The sequence below is a fragment of the Heterodontus francisci genome, chromosome 3 (genome assembly GCF_036365525.1).
Source record: "Heterodontus francisci isolate sHetFra1 chromosome 3, sHetFra1.hap1, whole genome shotgun sequence".
NCBI lineage: Eukaryota > Metazoa > Chordata > Chondrichthyes > Heterodontiformes > Heterodontidae > Heterodontus > Heterodontus francisci.
Window position 1 is genome coordinate 53,216,217 of NC_090373.1, and position 15,210 is coordinate 53,231,426.

The window sequence follows — 15,210 nt, forward strand, 5'->3', positions numbered from 1 at the left end:
CGTGGGCCGAAGGGTCTGTACTGTGCTGTACTGTTCTATGTTCTATGTTCTAAGTGTCCAGATGAATCAATGTCCATAATTCAACTATTTTACAAAAAATAGAAGCACTCTCGTAACACTTCTCCAAGTCTTTTTTTGATTCCAAAAAGTATGAGGTTCAATTTTGTAAGATGCTTGTCCTTGGTTACAGTTTTCTCTAGCTGAATACAGTTAAGTCCCCCCAATATGGAAATGGTGAAAAATTGCTTTCTATATAAAATGAAGCACACATTTCCTATATTACATCTTTCCCCCCCAAAAAAACCTAGTAAATACATTTTTAGCAAATTCCTGTGTGCAATATTTTAAAAAAGCTATTAAATTTGTTTATTTTAAACTGCCTTGTTAAAATAGAGCACACATGAATTTGACATCAATCAATTAATTATTGGGCTAAAATTGCTTACACGGGAATTTCAAGTCTGTAGTGAGTTCTTGATTTCAGCTAAGTTGTCAAAAGAAAGTAGCAAGCAGAGGTAAAGCACTTCTTCAAAGATCAATAATTGAGCTATCCAGGGAAAGTTCAGTGCATCACTTACTAATTGGTTATGGAATTTGTGTCTGAGGTTGAGATTAAGAAGCATTGTTGGAGTGGTCTAAAGTCAGTTTTACCCTTCATCTAACTAGTATTATATCTGTTCTGAGTGTTGATACAAAGTGCAAAAATGCCAATGTATCCAATTCCACAAAAGTTCATAATCACTACATCCGCATTAAAGTGAACAACGAAAAGGCAAAGAAAACGTGAGAGTCTGTAAGAAAGACAGGGAATGAAAACACTCAGAATGCACGTGTGTGTGTTTGTCTATCACTACTGAGAACTCAACAAGGTGGTTCATAATCTTTACTGACATCTATCCCAACATGTCACCTGCCAGCACAAGCATTACATCTGAATAATTAAATTCTTTCAATCAGGATCTCTAGGTGTGAAATGAAGCATCGGATACAGTTGCATGTGTGATGAGCCCTTTCACGAGGCTTCTGAAAATATCTTGTATCTTGTTCAACAGCAGAATTACGTATTGCAAAAGGTTGGCTACTAATCTTTGTAATGGAACAACTGTAATTTTTTCCTGATCAGTCATGTAACTGTGTGGGTAGAAGTTCTGGAATATTAATGATTATTTTCTGGTGGTTTGAAAACAACTTTTTCCCAGAGGTGACTACACCACTTATTCAAGGACAGATCAAATATTTCTTTCACCCTAGTGGGAGTGTTTAACTGTTGGTGCCGAGCAACAATCAGTCAGGTAGAATAGGTTGATAACTCTTGAGTTCCAGTTGTAATTTTTTAAATGTGTCTGGATCCCCTAGGTACAGACGCTGTGGAAACTATATATATAAATAACAACAGTAAACATGAATCATTTTAGCAGGAGTTAGTGCAATTGGAAATAATAAAAGTGGGCATGATTTTATTTCAAAAGAAAATAAGCGAAAAGACTACAATTTTATGTTACTTTATTTCTTCTAGTGCACCGCAATCCTAAGCTGAGAAGGGAGTCAAGCAATATCTCTTATGTTTCCTGACTGTCATTCATATTTATTTTTTATGAGTGTGTTTGGGAGACTCTTTGAACATCTCACTCATACTTCCACAGGATGCAAGAGAAAGCCGGTCACTCGATACATGACTCACTTCTCACCTCTAGTCTCCCCTCACAGCTTTCCTTGTGCCTATGTATCAATATTGCTGTGGTCAGTGCCCTTCTGATTTCTATTCTCTCTTGCTTCTTCTTTGCTATTCTACACACTTCTTTCCTCCCTGTTTCCTGGCTGTGTTGTAATTGAGACTGACTGCACTGGATGATGCCAGGGATGTGAAACTTACAGTTCTGAGGAGATTCTTGAGATTTAAAATAATAAAGTGTTTTGATTGAGTGTATCAGAAAACAATTTCTTCCAGTTGGAGAATCATTGTTTTGAGGGTCATCAATTGAAAACTGTTGCTGGCACTGAGCAGCGAGATTATGGCAGATGGAGTTCAATGTTCCTACTGGAAGAAATTCCTTTATGCATGAGTTGAAGCAGGGAATAGTTGAGACAGAATATTGCACTCTTTAAGGGGAAATTGGATAAATATTTGAAGCAGAGGAAGCCATAAGACTATTGGGAGCGCATGGGAGGGAATGCAATCAGTTTTGGATTGTTCCAGCAAAGATGTGGCACAGACATGATGAGCCAAATGGCTATGTTCTATGCTGTAAACTTCTATGGTTCTCTTATTGTAACTCATTCTTTTCCAGGGCTCCAAAATTGTGAAGCACTTTACTTTCCTCAGCCATTTGTTGTTTGTACAATATATAGACTTTTCTATATTCCTACAACCTGATTGACCTGTTCTTTCCTATGCTTTTTAACTTTGGTGATATTTTGCACTATGGGACTTGTCCTTTAATGCAGTTTCTCATTAAAAATGGCCTCTGGCACTCACACTCTAACGTCAGAATATATTGAACGAGAAAAGGCCATTCAGTCCATCACACACACTGCTTCTGCAGACCCTGGATAATCTACTCCAATATGGACTCTACTCCAATTGAATACCCGTAGGAAAAGTTCTGAAAATTTTTTCCTGACTCCCAAAGGTAAACAAGCAAAACTCTAGGATATCAGAGCATTTCCACATCTCTCGTAACTGTGAGATGTTAAAGGAACAATTCTTTTGTGAAGGTTAAAAGACTGCACTCTCAGATATCAGAAAACTCATTAAAAGTTATAAAATATTTACAAATTAATATAAAAAAAACCAGAATCTCTTACCTTCCTTGTTTAAAACATTATCCTTCCTGCCACCATTCCAAAAATAGAATTATGCATAAACTTGAGACAGTGTATGAGTTACTAAGCAACAATGGCTAATGGTTTAGAAATTCATGCTGCACATTTCTTCTTTGACAGTGTCCCCTCCAAAACATGTCTCAGTGATTTCAGACCTTCTGATATCAGTGAATCGATACCTTGGTCTGTCAGACGTGACGTAATGATAAGAAACCTGTGTACTGTATCCAAGATTAACAGCAACATTCGTGGCCTTGAGCATGTGAAGTAGGTATTATTCATTTAAGAGCTTCTGAATAGAGCTTTTGCAGTGAAGATGGCCTGTTCTCTGACTGTACAGATGTGGACCAAACCGTTCTTTATTTATAATTGTTATCTGCTTCAGGAGAGTCTTTTTCAAACAGGTTTCAGTGGCAAAAATGTGGTGACTAAATTTGATAAAAAGCAAGATTAATGATTTGCCAATTATGCCCATGTAAGGCATGTAGTAGACTTTGTAACATGTCTTGCAAGATAGTTAAAGGCGCCTGCAGTACTCTGCTCACACTAGCTTTGTAGCTCTCACAAGCCATTTATGTTTAAAGCAGTTCATTTGTAGTTAAATCATGTCAATGTTGCATTCTTATAATGTTGGTTCTCTCCTTCAAAGAACAGGAGTTGAGAATAAAATGTTGTACTAGTATTACATTGCTCTAAAGGTGGTCATACTTTTGAAGTGGAGATTAATTTCAACAATGCTTTGTGCAATGATGTTCCTGGCCTTTGGTCTTTGCTCCTGACTTTCCAGTCAACCACAGAACCAGAAGCCTAGGCTGAACAGTGAATATTGAAAGCAAGCATTTCTGACAGAAAGTGCTGGAAATACTCAGAAGATCTCAGCATTTCTAAAATTGACCACTATTTTGAAAACCTGAAATCTTCCTCTGAGATGGTGCTAGGAAGAACTATTTCGGGGACAGAGTGGGTAAGAATTTTGTTTTATTAATTTTCAGGATGTGGGCATTGCTGGTAAGGCTGGCATTTATTGTCCATCTTGTCCCCTTGAGAAGGTGGTGATGGGCTGCCTCCATGAACTGCTGCAGTCTGATTGTTAAAGGTGCTCCCACAGTTCTGTTAGGTCGGGAATTCCAGGATTTTGACCCCGCAAAGATGAAGTGACCTGCATTCCCATGCACCTGTTACCCTTATCGTTCTAGGTGGTAAGGTCGCAGATTTTGGACGTTATGTCACCAACGTGTATTACAAGGGTTCCACTGATGGTACTATTCAAAGTGCTAACCCAATATTTTCTTGGGTTAATTCCTGAAAAGTGTTTTGAAGAGTCTCAAATCATTTTGGGGACAGGGAGTGAATAAGGTGAGCAAGTGACAAGGGAATAATAACAGAAAGACAAACTGAGTCTGAGTGAGAGTGAATAATGGAAAGGGAAACCAGAGAGGAAGAATGAGAGGAGACAGGGAGTTGAGAGCTGGAGACAAGGACTGAAAGACTGAGAGAGGCAGGGAAAGGGAGAGTGCTTATAGGAATGAGGGTGAGAGCAAAAACTATTGGAAAGAATGCAACGGTGAGAAAAATCCAGTGACTTTAAGATGAGTGAGATCTCATTAGACAATCCATTGAAACGGTTTAGTTTTGCCTTTGTCTGTGGGAAACATTTTAAAACAGCCAATGGTAGGAAGGAAAGTCGGAGCCTTTGCATTGATTGCCCAAGGCCAGTACTTCGTGTGGGCCGAAATCAATCAACAGGGGAATGGATGCTGGTGACAGCAACTGACTTTCAACACTGAGCGGCTGCAACAGTCGAGAGTGGTGCTAAGGACAGCGAGAGAAGCGGTTCACAGACATTCACTGCCCTTCAGACGGCTAGAGTAAGTGAACTCAGCAGTACCCTTTGCTTCATTACTTTCCCACCTCTTATGTCACATCTCTCCCCCTCTCTTTTACTCTCACTTCTGTTGTTCAAAGGGTAGGACCTTGTGTCAATGAAACCTGAATTCCCCATACTTTCCGCATTTGTATTCGCCCGTGTTTCAACAAACCTACAGACACTCTGTTACCCACCACTCATTTCAGCGTGTGCTGAGAAGAAAACCCCATCGTATGGAACGGCAATTAAAAGCCATCCTCAAGGTACAGGATTATATATTTTTCAAAGCTGATCTAACCCATCAGAATGTGTGAAGCACTGTTAAATCTACGGCAGTTCCTGAATACCACCAAATTTCCCGTAAGTACAAGGAAGTCCCAATTGGTGTAACGTTTGCCCAGAGCCAGTACTTCGTGTGGGCCGAATGTATGTTTAACACCTGCTGAGGTCAAAAGTGAAACTGAGCATCTTGAAGTTATTTTAAGCAGAAGAAAACGATGGAACGCTACCTTGTGATGTAATTTTACGGTGAGGTTACACAGGTGAATCTGTAGAGGAAATTGGATGCTGCACTATGCCTAACAATTAGTGCAGTTACTAATCTTGGTTATTATCTCATGATTCTAAGGTTAGCAATTAATTCTCATTTTGTTGTTACTTAATTCAACTAATTGGACAATTCATTTTTTACCAGAAAAATTAACTTCAAAAATTAGGGGGGAAATAAGAAGACTTGTTTCATGCAACAAATTATTATGATCTGGAATGAACTGCCTAAAAAAGTGGTGGAAGCAGATTCAATATTAACTTTCAAATGGGAGTTGGAAAGGAGAAATTTGCATGGCTGTGGGCAAGGAGCCGGGCAGCGGGAATAATTGGTTAGCTCTTTCAAAGAACTGGTTCAGACATGATGGGCTGAATGGCCCCCTTTGTGTCCTATATGATTCTAGTAAATTATCAGGAGTAAACTGTAATCCAATTAAGGAATTGGGATAATGTCATAAAATACATGAACACATGATTTATGTATAAACAACAGAAGCCTTAAAACCCAGACTAGATCCAAGATAGGTTTAAAGGATAATTTAATATATATATTTCAGACAAATAAAGCTCACGGTCTGTTTAATGCACTGTTGTCTTTATCAAAGTAATGCCACATGATGTAAAACCTTTGGGATGTCGAACTCACAAAATGGAGCAGAGTTGGGGGTAATTTTCGCTGCACACAAGTGAATTGCTTCACTTTAAACTCTTGTTTGTGCTCTTTTAATTCTGTTATTCATCAGTTTCTTGCATTAATGGCTGTGTTAAAATTGTGCAGACAAGACTATAACGTCAAGATGGATAGAAAACATTGAACTTCCAACTTAATTAATTCATTCATTATACAACATTAAATATCTGCTACAGATATTAATTTTTATTTCAACTGGTATATCTCCAAGTTTATAACAAGGATAGTTTGAATCATAAAATCTTATTGCAGAGAAGGAGGCCATCCAGTTGTTGGATAGATTATCCAGTAATGAAGTCCAACTAAATAATGCCTCAGTGATGAAGTTCTGTATACAGGTAAAATATCATGTTCAGCAGAGTAAATATCACTACAAGCAATACTGAGCAGATAATTCATTAAGGATGAGGCCATCCAGGAGTGGCCAAGTTCAGTTTCATGAGCCTTTATTGTATATTTTCAGTGGAATAGAAAAATAAATTAGTTGGGTGGACTTCTTTTGCCTTATGGCAGGTTTCTTGACCTGTAGTGAGGGATGGTTTGTGTGTATGATGGAATAATTTGTATTGAGTGCTGTTGTAACTTGAGATTTGAGTGACAGTGACCATTGGTTTCTATTTCACTTCTTGCTGTTATCATCAATAGGTAAAAAATTGCTTACCTTTAATGCAATAGTTTGAGGTTCAAAATTATAATCCCTAATAACGTTCCCTCTGGTTTCAGTTGAGACTTTTAGTTCTCCAATCAAGTTCAGTGGGAAATAAAACAAATATTTAAATGATTAGCGACTCAGTGTGTGACCTACAACAAGTAAATCTTTGAATAAACCAAACATTACAATTTTTTTAAAAGGTTTTTTTTTTCTTTTTTTTCCCTCTTGTAGGTGTCTCCCTGTTCAAAACAGCTTACTGTGGCTGAGGGCTATCAGAGAGGATCAGCTTCTGAGTCATTGCCAATTTTGTTCTGAAATTGGTCATCCCCCAGGTGTATGAGAGTAACTCAGGTAGGTCTGTCCTAGATCTTCTCTGCCTCCCCATGCAGATACAGCTCAGACTAGAACCTTGTTCCAGCACTCCATGCCATATCAACAAGCAATTTCTATGTCGGTTTCGAAAAGTAAGAATGCAGTTCCATGGTCATAATGATAGCACAGTGCATTGAGATCCCATGTACAGCATTGAATGGTAGGATGTGACTTAGTACCCATGATTCATTGTGTGGTGGTCCTTTTGTGGGGAATTGCTAAGCAGAGGTCAGGTGCTTTCCCACAAAAATGAAAACAAAATCAGGATTAGCAGAAACAAAGTAACATTGGTAAGAAAAATAGGATTTTTGATTGAACTGTTTCCACACCAAACATGTGGTTCCGACAGTAATCCACATTCCACAGGCAGGAGTCCACACATCTCTTTATACCCTATGCGAGTCCTGCCATTGCAGGGTAAATGCCCTAAATTCCCTATTGCTTGAAACTGGAGCAGTAATCACCTGGTTTAGTCTTATGCACTTCTTAGCACTCTTAATGGAGTGCCATTAGCAGAGGTCTGGGAATAGGTGTAAGGCCTCTCCTCTCGCTTAAGGAAGATGTACAATGTGGGGAGACTTTAGGTGAAAAGAAAATCAAAAATAACTTAAATATTAAAATAAACTGAGCAGAAAGTAATCATGCAGTCAAATTGTTTTGCTGTTGCATCATAAATTTAATTTGTAAAACAATGTGAAAAAAACTCTAATCATGAAATGATTTTAGCATCCAGCTAATCCATACACTGCTGTCCGTTTTGCCTGCTCCTAACCCACACCAAGTCCTGTTCACCCTTCGCCTCTCTGCTCACTGATCTACATCGGCTCCCGGTCCAGCAACGTCTCAGATTTAAAATTCGTACCCTTGTTTCAAAGTTCATGGCTTCACCCTTCCTATCTCTGTAACCTCCTCTAGCACATAATCCTTTGAGAACTCTGTGTTCCTCCAATTCTGGTCTCTTGTACATCCCCAATTGTCCTTACCTCACGTGGCAGCTGCACGTTCAGCTATCTAGGTCCTAAGCTATGGAAATTCCTAAAACTCTCTGCTTCTCTATCTCAGACCTGTCCTTAATGACTGCAAAATTATTAGAACGAAAAGTTGACAAGTCTCCGGGTCCTGATGGACTTCATCCTAGGGTCTGCAAAGAACTGGCTGCTGAGACAGTAAATGCATTGGTTTTAATTTTCCAAAATTCCCTCTATTCAAGAAAGGAGGGAAACAGGAAGCAGGAAACTACAGGCCAATTAGCTTAACATTTGTACAGGGAAAATGTTGGAATCTTATTATTAAGGAGGTTATAGTGGGGCACTTAGAAAATCTCAATGTAATAAGGCAGAGTCACCATGGTTTTAAAAGAGGGAAATTATGTTTGACTAATTTATTGGAGTTCTTTGAGGAAGTAATAAACAATGTGGATAAAGGGGAACCTGTGATCTGCTATAATTAGATTTCCAAAAGGCATTTGACAAGGTGCCACATCAAAGGTTACTAAGCAAAATAAGAGCTCCTGGCATTGGGGTAACATATTAACATGGATAGAGGATTGGTTAGCTAAAAGGAAACAGAGAGTAGGCATAAATGGGTCATTTTCAGGTTGGCAAGATGTGACGAGTGGAATGCCACAGAGATCAGTGTTGGGATTTCAACAATTTACAATTTGTATCAATGACGGTGGCCACTCTGCGCCATTGTTTGTTTGTGTGAGTGAAGAAGCAATGTCATTCCAGTCACCCTTTGGGCTGAATTTACACCCCCCCCCCCCCCAGCGGTTCTGATGGTGGTATGGGGGCGGCGTAAAATTGAGCGGGAGGCTCTGGGAGGCCTTCCCGCCCTGCTTCGCCCACTTAATGGCCACTTAAGGGCCTTTGCCCTCCTCCACAGGTATTTTACCTGTGGCAAGCGGGCATGCTGGGGCCGTGAAAGGCAGCCCAGCGATTGTTGCCGGCCTTTCTGTGCGCCGGGGGATGCCATGGCAGTCGGGCACAGGGTGCCCGATTGAGGGCCGCCCCCACCTCCCAACCCACCCCCAGGACCCAAGACATCCCCCCCCCCCAAATGACTACCCTTGCCTTGCCACCATGACCGATCACCCCCCTGGTAAGGCAAGCCCAACCTACCTGGTCTCCTGGCTCCATGTTGTCGGCTGGGCTGCAGTCCCAGCAGTGGCTACCGCTCCTGGTGGTGCTGCTGGAACTAAGAGCTGCTGGCCCACTGATTGGCTGGCAGCTCACTGAGGCGGGACCTCCTCCCTCAAGTAGGTGGAAGTCCCGCCTTGGGACAATGCGGCGCAGTGGCGCAGTGGTTAGCACCGCAGCCTCACAGCTCCAGGGACCCGGGTTCGATTCCGGGTACTGCCTGTGTGGAGTTTGCAAGTTCTCCCTGTGTCTGCGTGGGTTTTCTCCGGGTGCTCCGGTTTCCTCCCACAAGCCAAAAGACTTGCAGATTGATAGGTAAATTGGCCATTATAAATTGTCACTAGTATAGGTAGGTGGTAGGGAAATGTAGAGACAGGTGGGGATGTTTGGTAGGAAGATGGGATTAGTGTAGAATTAGTATAAATGGGTGGTTGATGTTCGGCACAGACTCGGTGGGCCGAAGGGCCTGTTTCAGTGCTGTATCTCTAATCTAATCTAATCTAATTAAAGCCCAGGGACCCGTAAAATGTGGGTCGGATCCCTGGGCTAGGCAGAAGTGGGTTTACCACCGACTTTTACATCGGCGGTGAAGTCCTCTCCACCCACAGTATGATCCAGCCCTTTGTGTGGGAAGGGTGCCAGAAACAGTAGGCATGTAAAGGTTATCTGGCTGGTGGGGTAATTGATGCAGCTGTTAGAATCTTGATGTGGTCATGCTGTGCCACTCTCAGTGGGAGCTAAGACATGTAATGCCATGCCACGCCACGCCACATAGTTGATGCATGAAAGCACCTGATGTACCAGTCAATATCAATGGCTGCCTTGTTAGGAACCTTTGAAGAAGTGAAGGAACCAAGTTTAATTGTAACTTGGAGATGGGTATGGTTCATCCAATATTATTTGATCCACTTCTAGTGAGGATCCATATGCACCACAGGTGAAACCAGCAGACAGGTGCAGCCCACACAGAAGCCCCTGGTCGTGAGCAGCAGCTGCCCCCAAGGACAGCTCGCCACTACAGATCTCTGCACATCTACAGGTCCTACATGACATACTTGCAGATGTCTGAGTGCCAGTGTCAGAGGCGACTGCAGATGGCGGGAGAGGCGGTGACACATCTCTGTGCCCTGCTCAATGATGACCTGCAGTCCATGGGCTTCGGGGGACATCCTATGCCTGTGGCCCTCAAAGTCACAGCGGCTTTTTACCTTTATGCCTCTGCATCATTTCAGGGGCCTATCGGAGACCTTTGTGGCGTCATTCAGTCAACAGTGCACCGCTGCACCAGGGAGGTCACCAATGCCCTGTATTGGAGAACCGTGACTATGTCCACTTCAGGATGGACCCTGATAACCAGGCCTAGAGAGCCATCAGTTTTGGCTCCATCGTGGGATTTCCAAAGGTGCAAGGGGTCATAGACTGCACCTGTGTGGCCATCAAGGCTCCTGCTGGGTGACCAGCTGCGTAAGTAAACCGTAAGGGCTTCCACTCGCTTGACGTACAGTTAGTATGCGATCACCATAAACGCTTTATGCAAATCTGTGCCCGCTTTCCAGGCAACTGTCATGATGCCTTCATATGGTGCCAGTTCTAGCTGGTGCTGCTACACACTGAACTGACTCAGATGGAGGGCTGCCTTCTTGGAGACAAGGGCTATCCCTTGCAGACTGATGCAGAGAGATACAATGCCTACCACGGAGCTACAACAGCCACCATTGAGCAGGCGATCGGCATGCTGAAAATGCACTTCCACTGCCTGTAAGATCAGGTGGTGCCCTGCAGTATGAGCCGGAAAGGGTAACTTGTTTCGTTGCTGTCTGCTGTGCTCTGCACAAATATGCACTCAGCAGGGGGGAGGTCTTGTAAGATGAGGACAGATGGAAGCAGGACGCCTCCTCGGATGATGTGAATGCTGAGGACTTACAGCAGAAAAGGCACATGGGAGGACAGAAAGCATCCAGGCGCCGCATGCAATGCCTTATTGATTAAAGGTTCTCCACACCATAGGAACCACCATGGGCTCTGCACACCCTTGTTCATCTGTTGTCCAGCAGTCCGCATCTGCAACATCTTTGCGTCCACCATTACTGGCAAGAGCATACTGAGCCATTGTTCTTCTTACTGCATCTGTGGAGTAATACTGACATGGCAATGATGTTATTCCAAATATTGGCACTTCTGATAGGCCTTTGAGGTAATGGGAGATACATGCTGGCACACTTCATTCACATGGTCAAAGCAACACACGTTAGTGAAGAAGATTTAATGATTGAACTTTTCACAGTGTTGTGTCACCCGTGCAGACTAATTTGTGTCAAGGTGGCTTTTAGAAATGCTTGTGGGTGCTCCTTCGCGGTGCCACTTCTGTGCTAGCAGCCTGACAGGAAGGAGGCTGTTGATCAGATTGCCCTTTGGCTCTTGATGACTTTGGTGGTCGTCCTCTGTGCCATCCCCCTTCCACCTCCCTTCAATTATGCAGAGATGTGCCCCCAGTAATACCATCTCCTCTCCCACCTCCCTTTAAGTCTGCAGAGATGTGCCCCAGAAATCCCATCCCCCCTCCCACCTCCCTTCAAGTATGCAGAGTGGAGACCCTGGTATACAGAGACTTACCTGCACTGTCTACAATTGCTCCCTCTTCTGCTGTCCCACCAGCTTCTCTCACTCGTGAACAGCTGCCCGTTCAGCGAAAAATGCAGAACTGAGGAACGACGAGCAGTGGGGATGCATAACCAGGCAAGGTAAGTAGCGCTTAGCATATTTAAATTGGGATGCCACCACCGAGCGGCGGGGGGGGGGGGGTGGTGGGGGGGGAGCGCGGGTACACCGAGGTCTCGTTGCCGCCGGAAAAGTGGGGTGGGATATACCCAGCATCGAGGGTCGTGGTAGACCTCACCCGCTGGAATATTCCTGCCCCTCCCGCCACGACCCTCGATGTCGGAGGGCTGGCAAAATTCAGCCCATGGGCAAAAATTTGGCAAATGGAGTATAATATGGGAAAATGTGAACTTATCCACTTTGGCAGGAAGAATAGTAAAGCAGAATATTATTTGAATGGAGAGAGATTACAGACTTCTGAGATACAAAGGGATCTGGGTGTCTTGGTACATAATCACAAAAGGTTGGTATGCAGATACAGCAAATGATTAGGAAGGCAAATGGAATGTTGTTGTTTATTGCAAGGGGAATGAAATATAAAATTGGGATGTTTTGCTACAGCTGTGTAGGGTATTGGTGAGACCACATCTGGAGTACTGAGTACAGTTTAGGTCTCCTTATTTAAGAATGGATATAAATGAATTAGAGGCAATTCAGAGAAGGTTCACTCAACTGATACCTGGGATGGGGGGATTATCTTATGAAGAAAGATTGGACAAGTTGGGTCTGTATCAATTGGAGTTTAGAAGAATGAGAGCTGATCTTATTGAAACATATAAGATCGTGAGGGGACTTGATAGGGTGGATGCTGAAAGAATGTTTGCCCTTGTGAGAAAGATTAGAATCAGGGGACATAGTTTCAAAATAAGGGGTTACCCATTGAGGATGGAGATGAGGAGAATTTTTTTCTCTCCGAGGGCTGTGAGTCTTTGGAACTCTCTTTCCCACAGAGCAGTAGAGGCAGGGTCATTGAATATTTTTAAAGCTGTGGCAGATAAATTCTTGATTAACAAGGCAGTCAAAGGGTATTGGGGGTAGGCGGGAAAGTGGAGTTGAGGCGACGATCAGATCAGCCATGATCTTATTAAATGGCGGAGCAGGCTTGAAGGTGTCGAATGGCCGACTCCTGCTCCTAATTCATATGTCCATATGCTCGTACAAAAAATAATTGTAGCAATAATTGTATGGTTACAGAATTGTATAAATATAAAATTCCCCAGAGCAATTGTTAACACAAACTGGAATGATCCTGCCTGACATTGAGATTAATTACTCTGTGTCTGTGTGGTAGGCTGTACCCTCCCATGGTCATTTATTGCTGTCAGCAAGTTAAATCAATGAATTAATATGTTTTCAATAATGTTAAACAGCTTAACCAGTTGGAAATTGACCCTTGTAAGTTACTCCATAGCAGTAGCATGCAATAACATTGTGCATAATGGTATATATGACTGAGATAACAAGGAAGTCATATTTTGTAGAGCAGAAGGTCAGACATACTATGGAGCTGATGAGGAGGCAGGCCTCAATATTTGGAATCACCAATGAATTGATCAAACCTCAAAGCCTGTAGATATTGGAAAAGATGTGGTAAAGCAGTTCAGTGAAGCCTGGTAAACTACTAAAGGTAAGATTGCATTGAACATGAAGCTTGCAGAGGCTGAGGTGATGGACTTCAGAACTTGAGACACTCAATTCCTGTCAAAGAGATAGCTTTAGAACTTACTTCCATGGAGCGCTTATTGGGAGGAGATGCAGATGGTGGTGATTCCATTAAGTGATTTTTTGTTTGAGGCCATCAAGGTGAGGAATGTTAGATTTGTAGAATGGATCTCTTTTGGAACACATTCTCATCAATCATTCGGTTATATAGAATACAGATCATGTGCTCTGGCCAACAATGTGTCTTAGATCTGGTGTGGCACACTCTGCTCTACCAATGTAAACTCTTTTTCAATTCCCTCACCAGTGATTCTCTGGCTTATCTGTATGAGATATCAATTTAATGTTAATTATTGCTGAATTTGGGTCTGTGGGTCTACTACCTTGAAGGACAAGGGCAGCAGATGCATGGGAACATCAACAATGGCAAGTTACCCTCCAAGCCACACACCATCCTAACTTGGAACTGTATCACCGTTCCTTCACTGTCGCTGGGTCAAAATCCTGGAACTCCCTTCCTAACAGCACTGTGGGTGTACCTGCCCCACATGGACTGCAGCGGTTCAAGAAGGTAGCTCACAACCACCTTCTTAAGGGCAATTAGGGATAGGCAATAAATGCTGGCCTAGCTGAGGTAAAATAGCAAGTAACTAATTCACTGCACCATCTAGTTCACCCAGGTAAGTTATTTTCTGACTATGTCGTGTTTCATTCATCGTTTAGGATGTCAACCACATGCAATTTATTTATACTAAATATAATATCTTTTCTGGCATTTCCCCTAAATTAGTGTAAGCCTCAGGTGAAGCAGAGTCAGAAGGTCGGGATAACTGGACCAGTGAACAAATGCCAGTCTCTTTTTTATGGTTATACATTCTGTCCATATTTTGATTATAATATTTACATTTTATGTTATTATGTATATACAACAAAGCTTATAGCAATTTGGGAAGCAGAGAAGGAGAGTTGATTTTGAGCATGTGTACATTTTTGGAGTGCAGGCTGAGAAACTGAAAGATGCAAAAACCAAGGTGCTACAATGTTGCCACCAGTTACAGGGATAATTATAGAGCAATATATTTACATAGACAGTTGTCATTATAAATGTAGACACAGGCGATTATAATGGTGAGTACAAGAAGTACTCAGAAACATATATAACATTATAAATAAATGGCAGTAACACATTATATACAAGGTCTGAATTTACAAAGTCACTTGCCCAACCAGGGCTCTCACATATTGAGATGATGATTTTGTAAATTTCTCCAACAGTAACAGCTCAGAATTTGCAGTAAAGTAACAGGGAGGCCATCAGTGTTCACTAGTACTAAAGAGTAAGTTGGACAGCAATTTTCAGTGTCGAGTTAAATGCGGAAATCAGGAAGTTGCTGTGTGAGTTACCCTGCTGTTCCAGAAACTTTGTTATCATTGTATCTCGCCAAGAGATTCATCATTGAAATACATGGAATGGCATGTAGTTGCTGTTACTTACATGATAGATAATCATTAAACACACCAGTGATTTTTAGTGGTGTGCTATGTCTCAATAACTGCCAAACAACCTCTTAGCACTGAAAATTAACTTTTACAAGTGTGGAGTCTCATTTCTTCAGATTTTAATTATCGTTGGAGATTTTTAAACAATATGAAAATTAAACATTTAAAATGCTTTTTTTCTGTCTTTTTTATATTATCTTTTAATCCTTCTCTTTATTTCACTTTCTGTACATGTTTTTTTTTAAAATTACCTATTCCAGCTTACACTTTCTGGTTCATCCTCTATGGCCTTGATAATAAC

At 42.0% G+C, this 15,210-nt stretch overlaps 1 protein-coding gene across 11 annotated transcripts in view; it reads left to right on the forward strand.

Annotated features, from left to right (window-relative positions):
* Window positions 1–2,992: 2,992 nt before the first annotated feature.
* Window positions 2,993–15,210, forward strand: part of LOC137356372 (doublecortin domain-containing protein 2) — a 198,976-nt gene continuing 186,758 nt past the window's right edge. For 3 of the 11 annotated variants that reach the window (XM_068022263.1, XM_068022316.1, XM_068022323.1), the window contains exon 1: window positions 3,376–3,787. In XM_068022263.1, the coding sequence (XP_067878364.1) occupies window positions 3,752–3,787 (36 nt within the window). In that variant the 5' untranslated portion in view covers window positions 3,376–3,751. Of the gene's footprint in view, window positions 3,091–3,375; window positions 3,788–4,125; window positions 4,692–4,718; window positions 4,954–6,810; window positions 6,931–15,210 lie in introns of those variants that run through there. The other 8 variants (XR_010971044.1, XM_068022334.1, XM_068022287.1 and 5 more) reach the window with 7 other exon arrangements.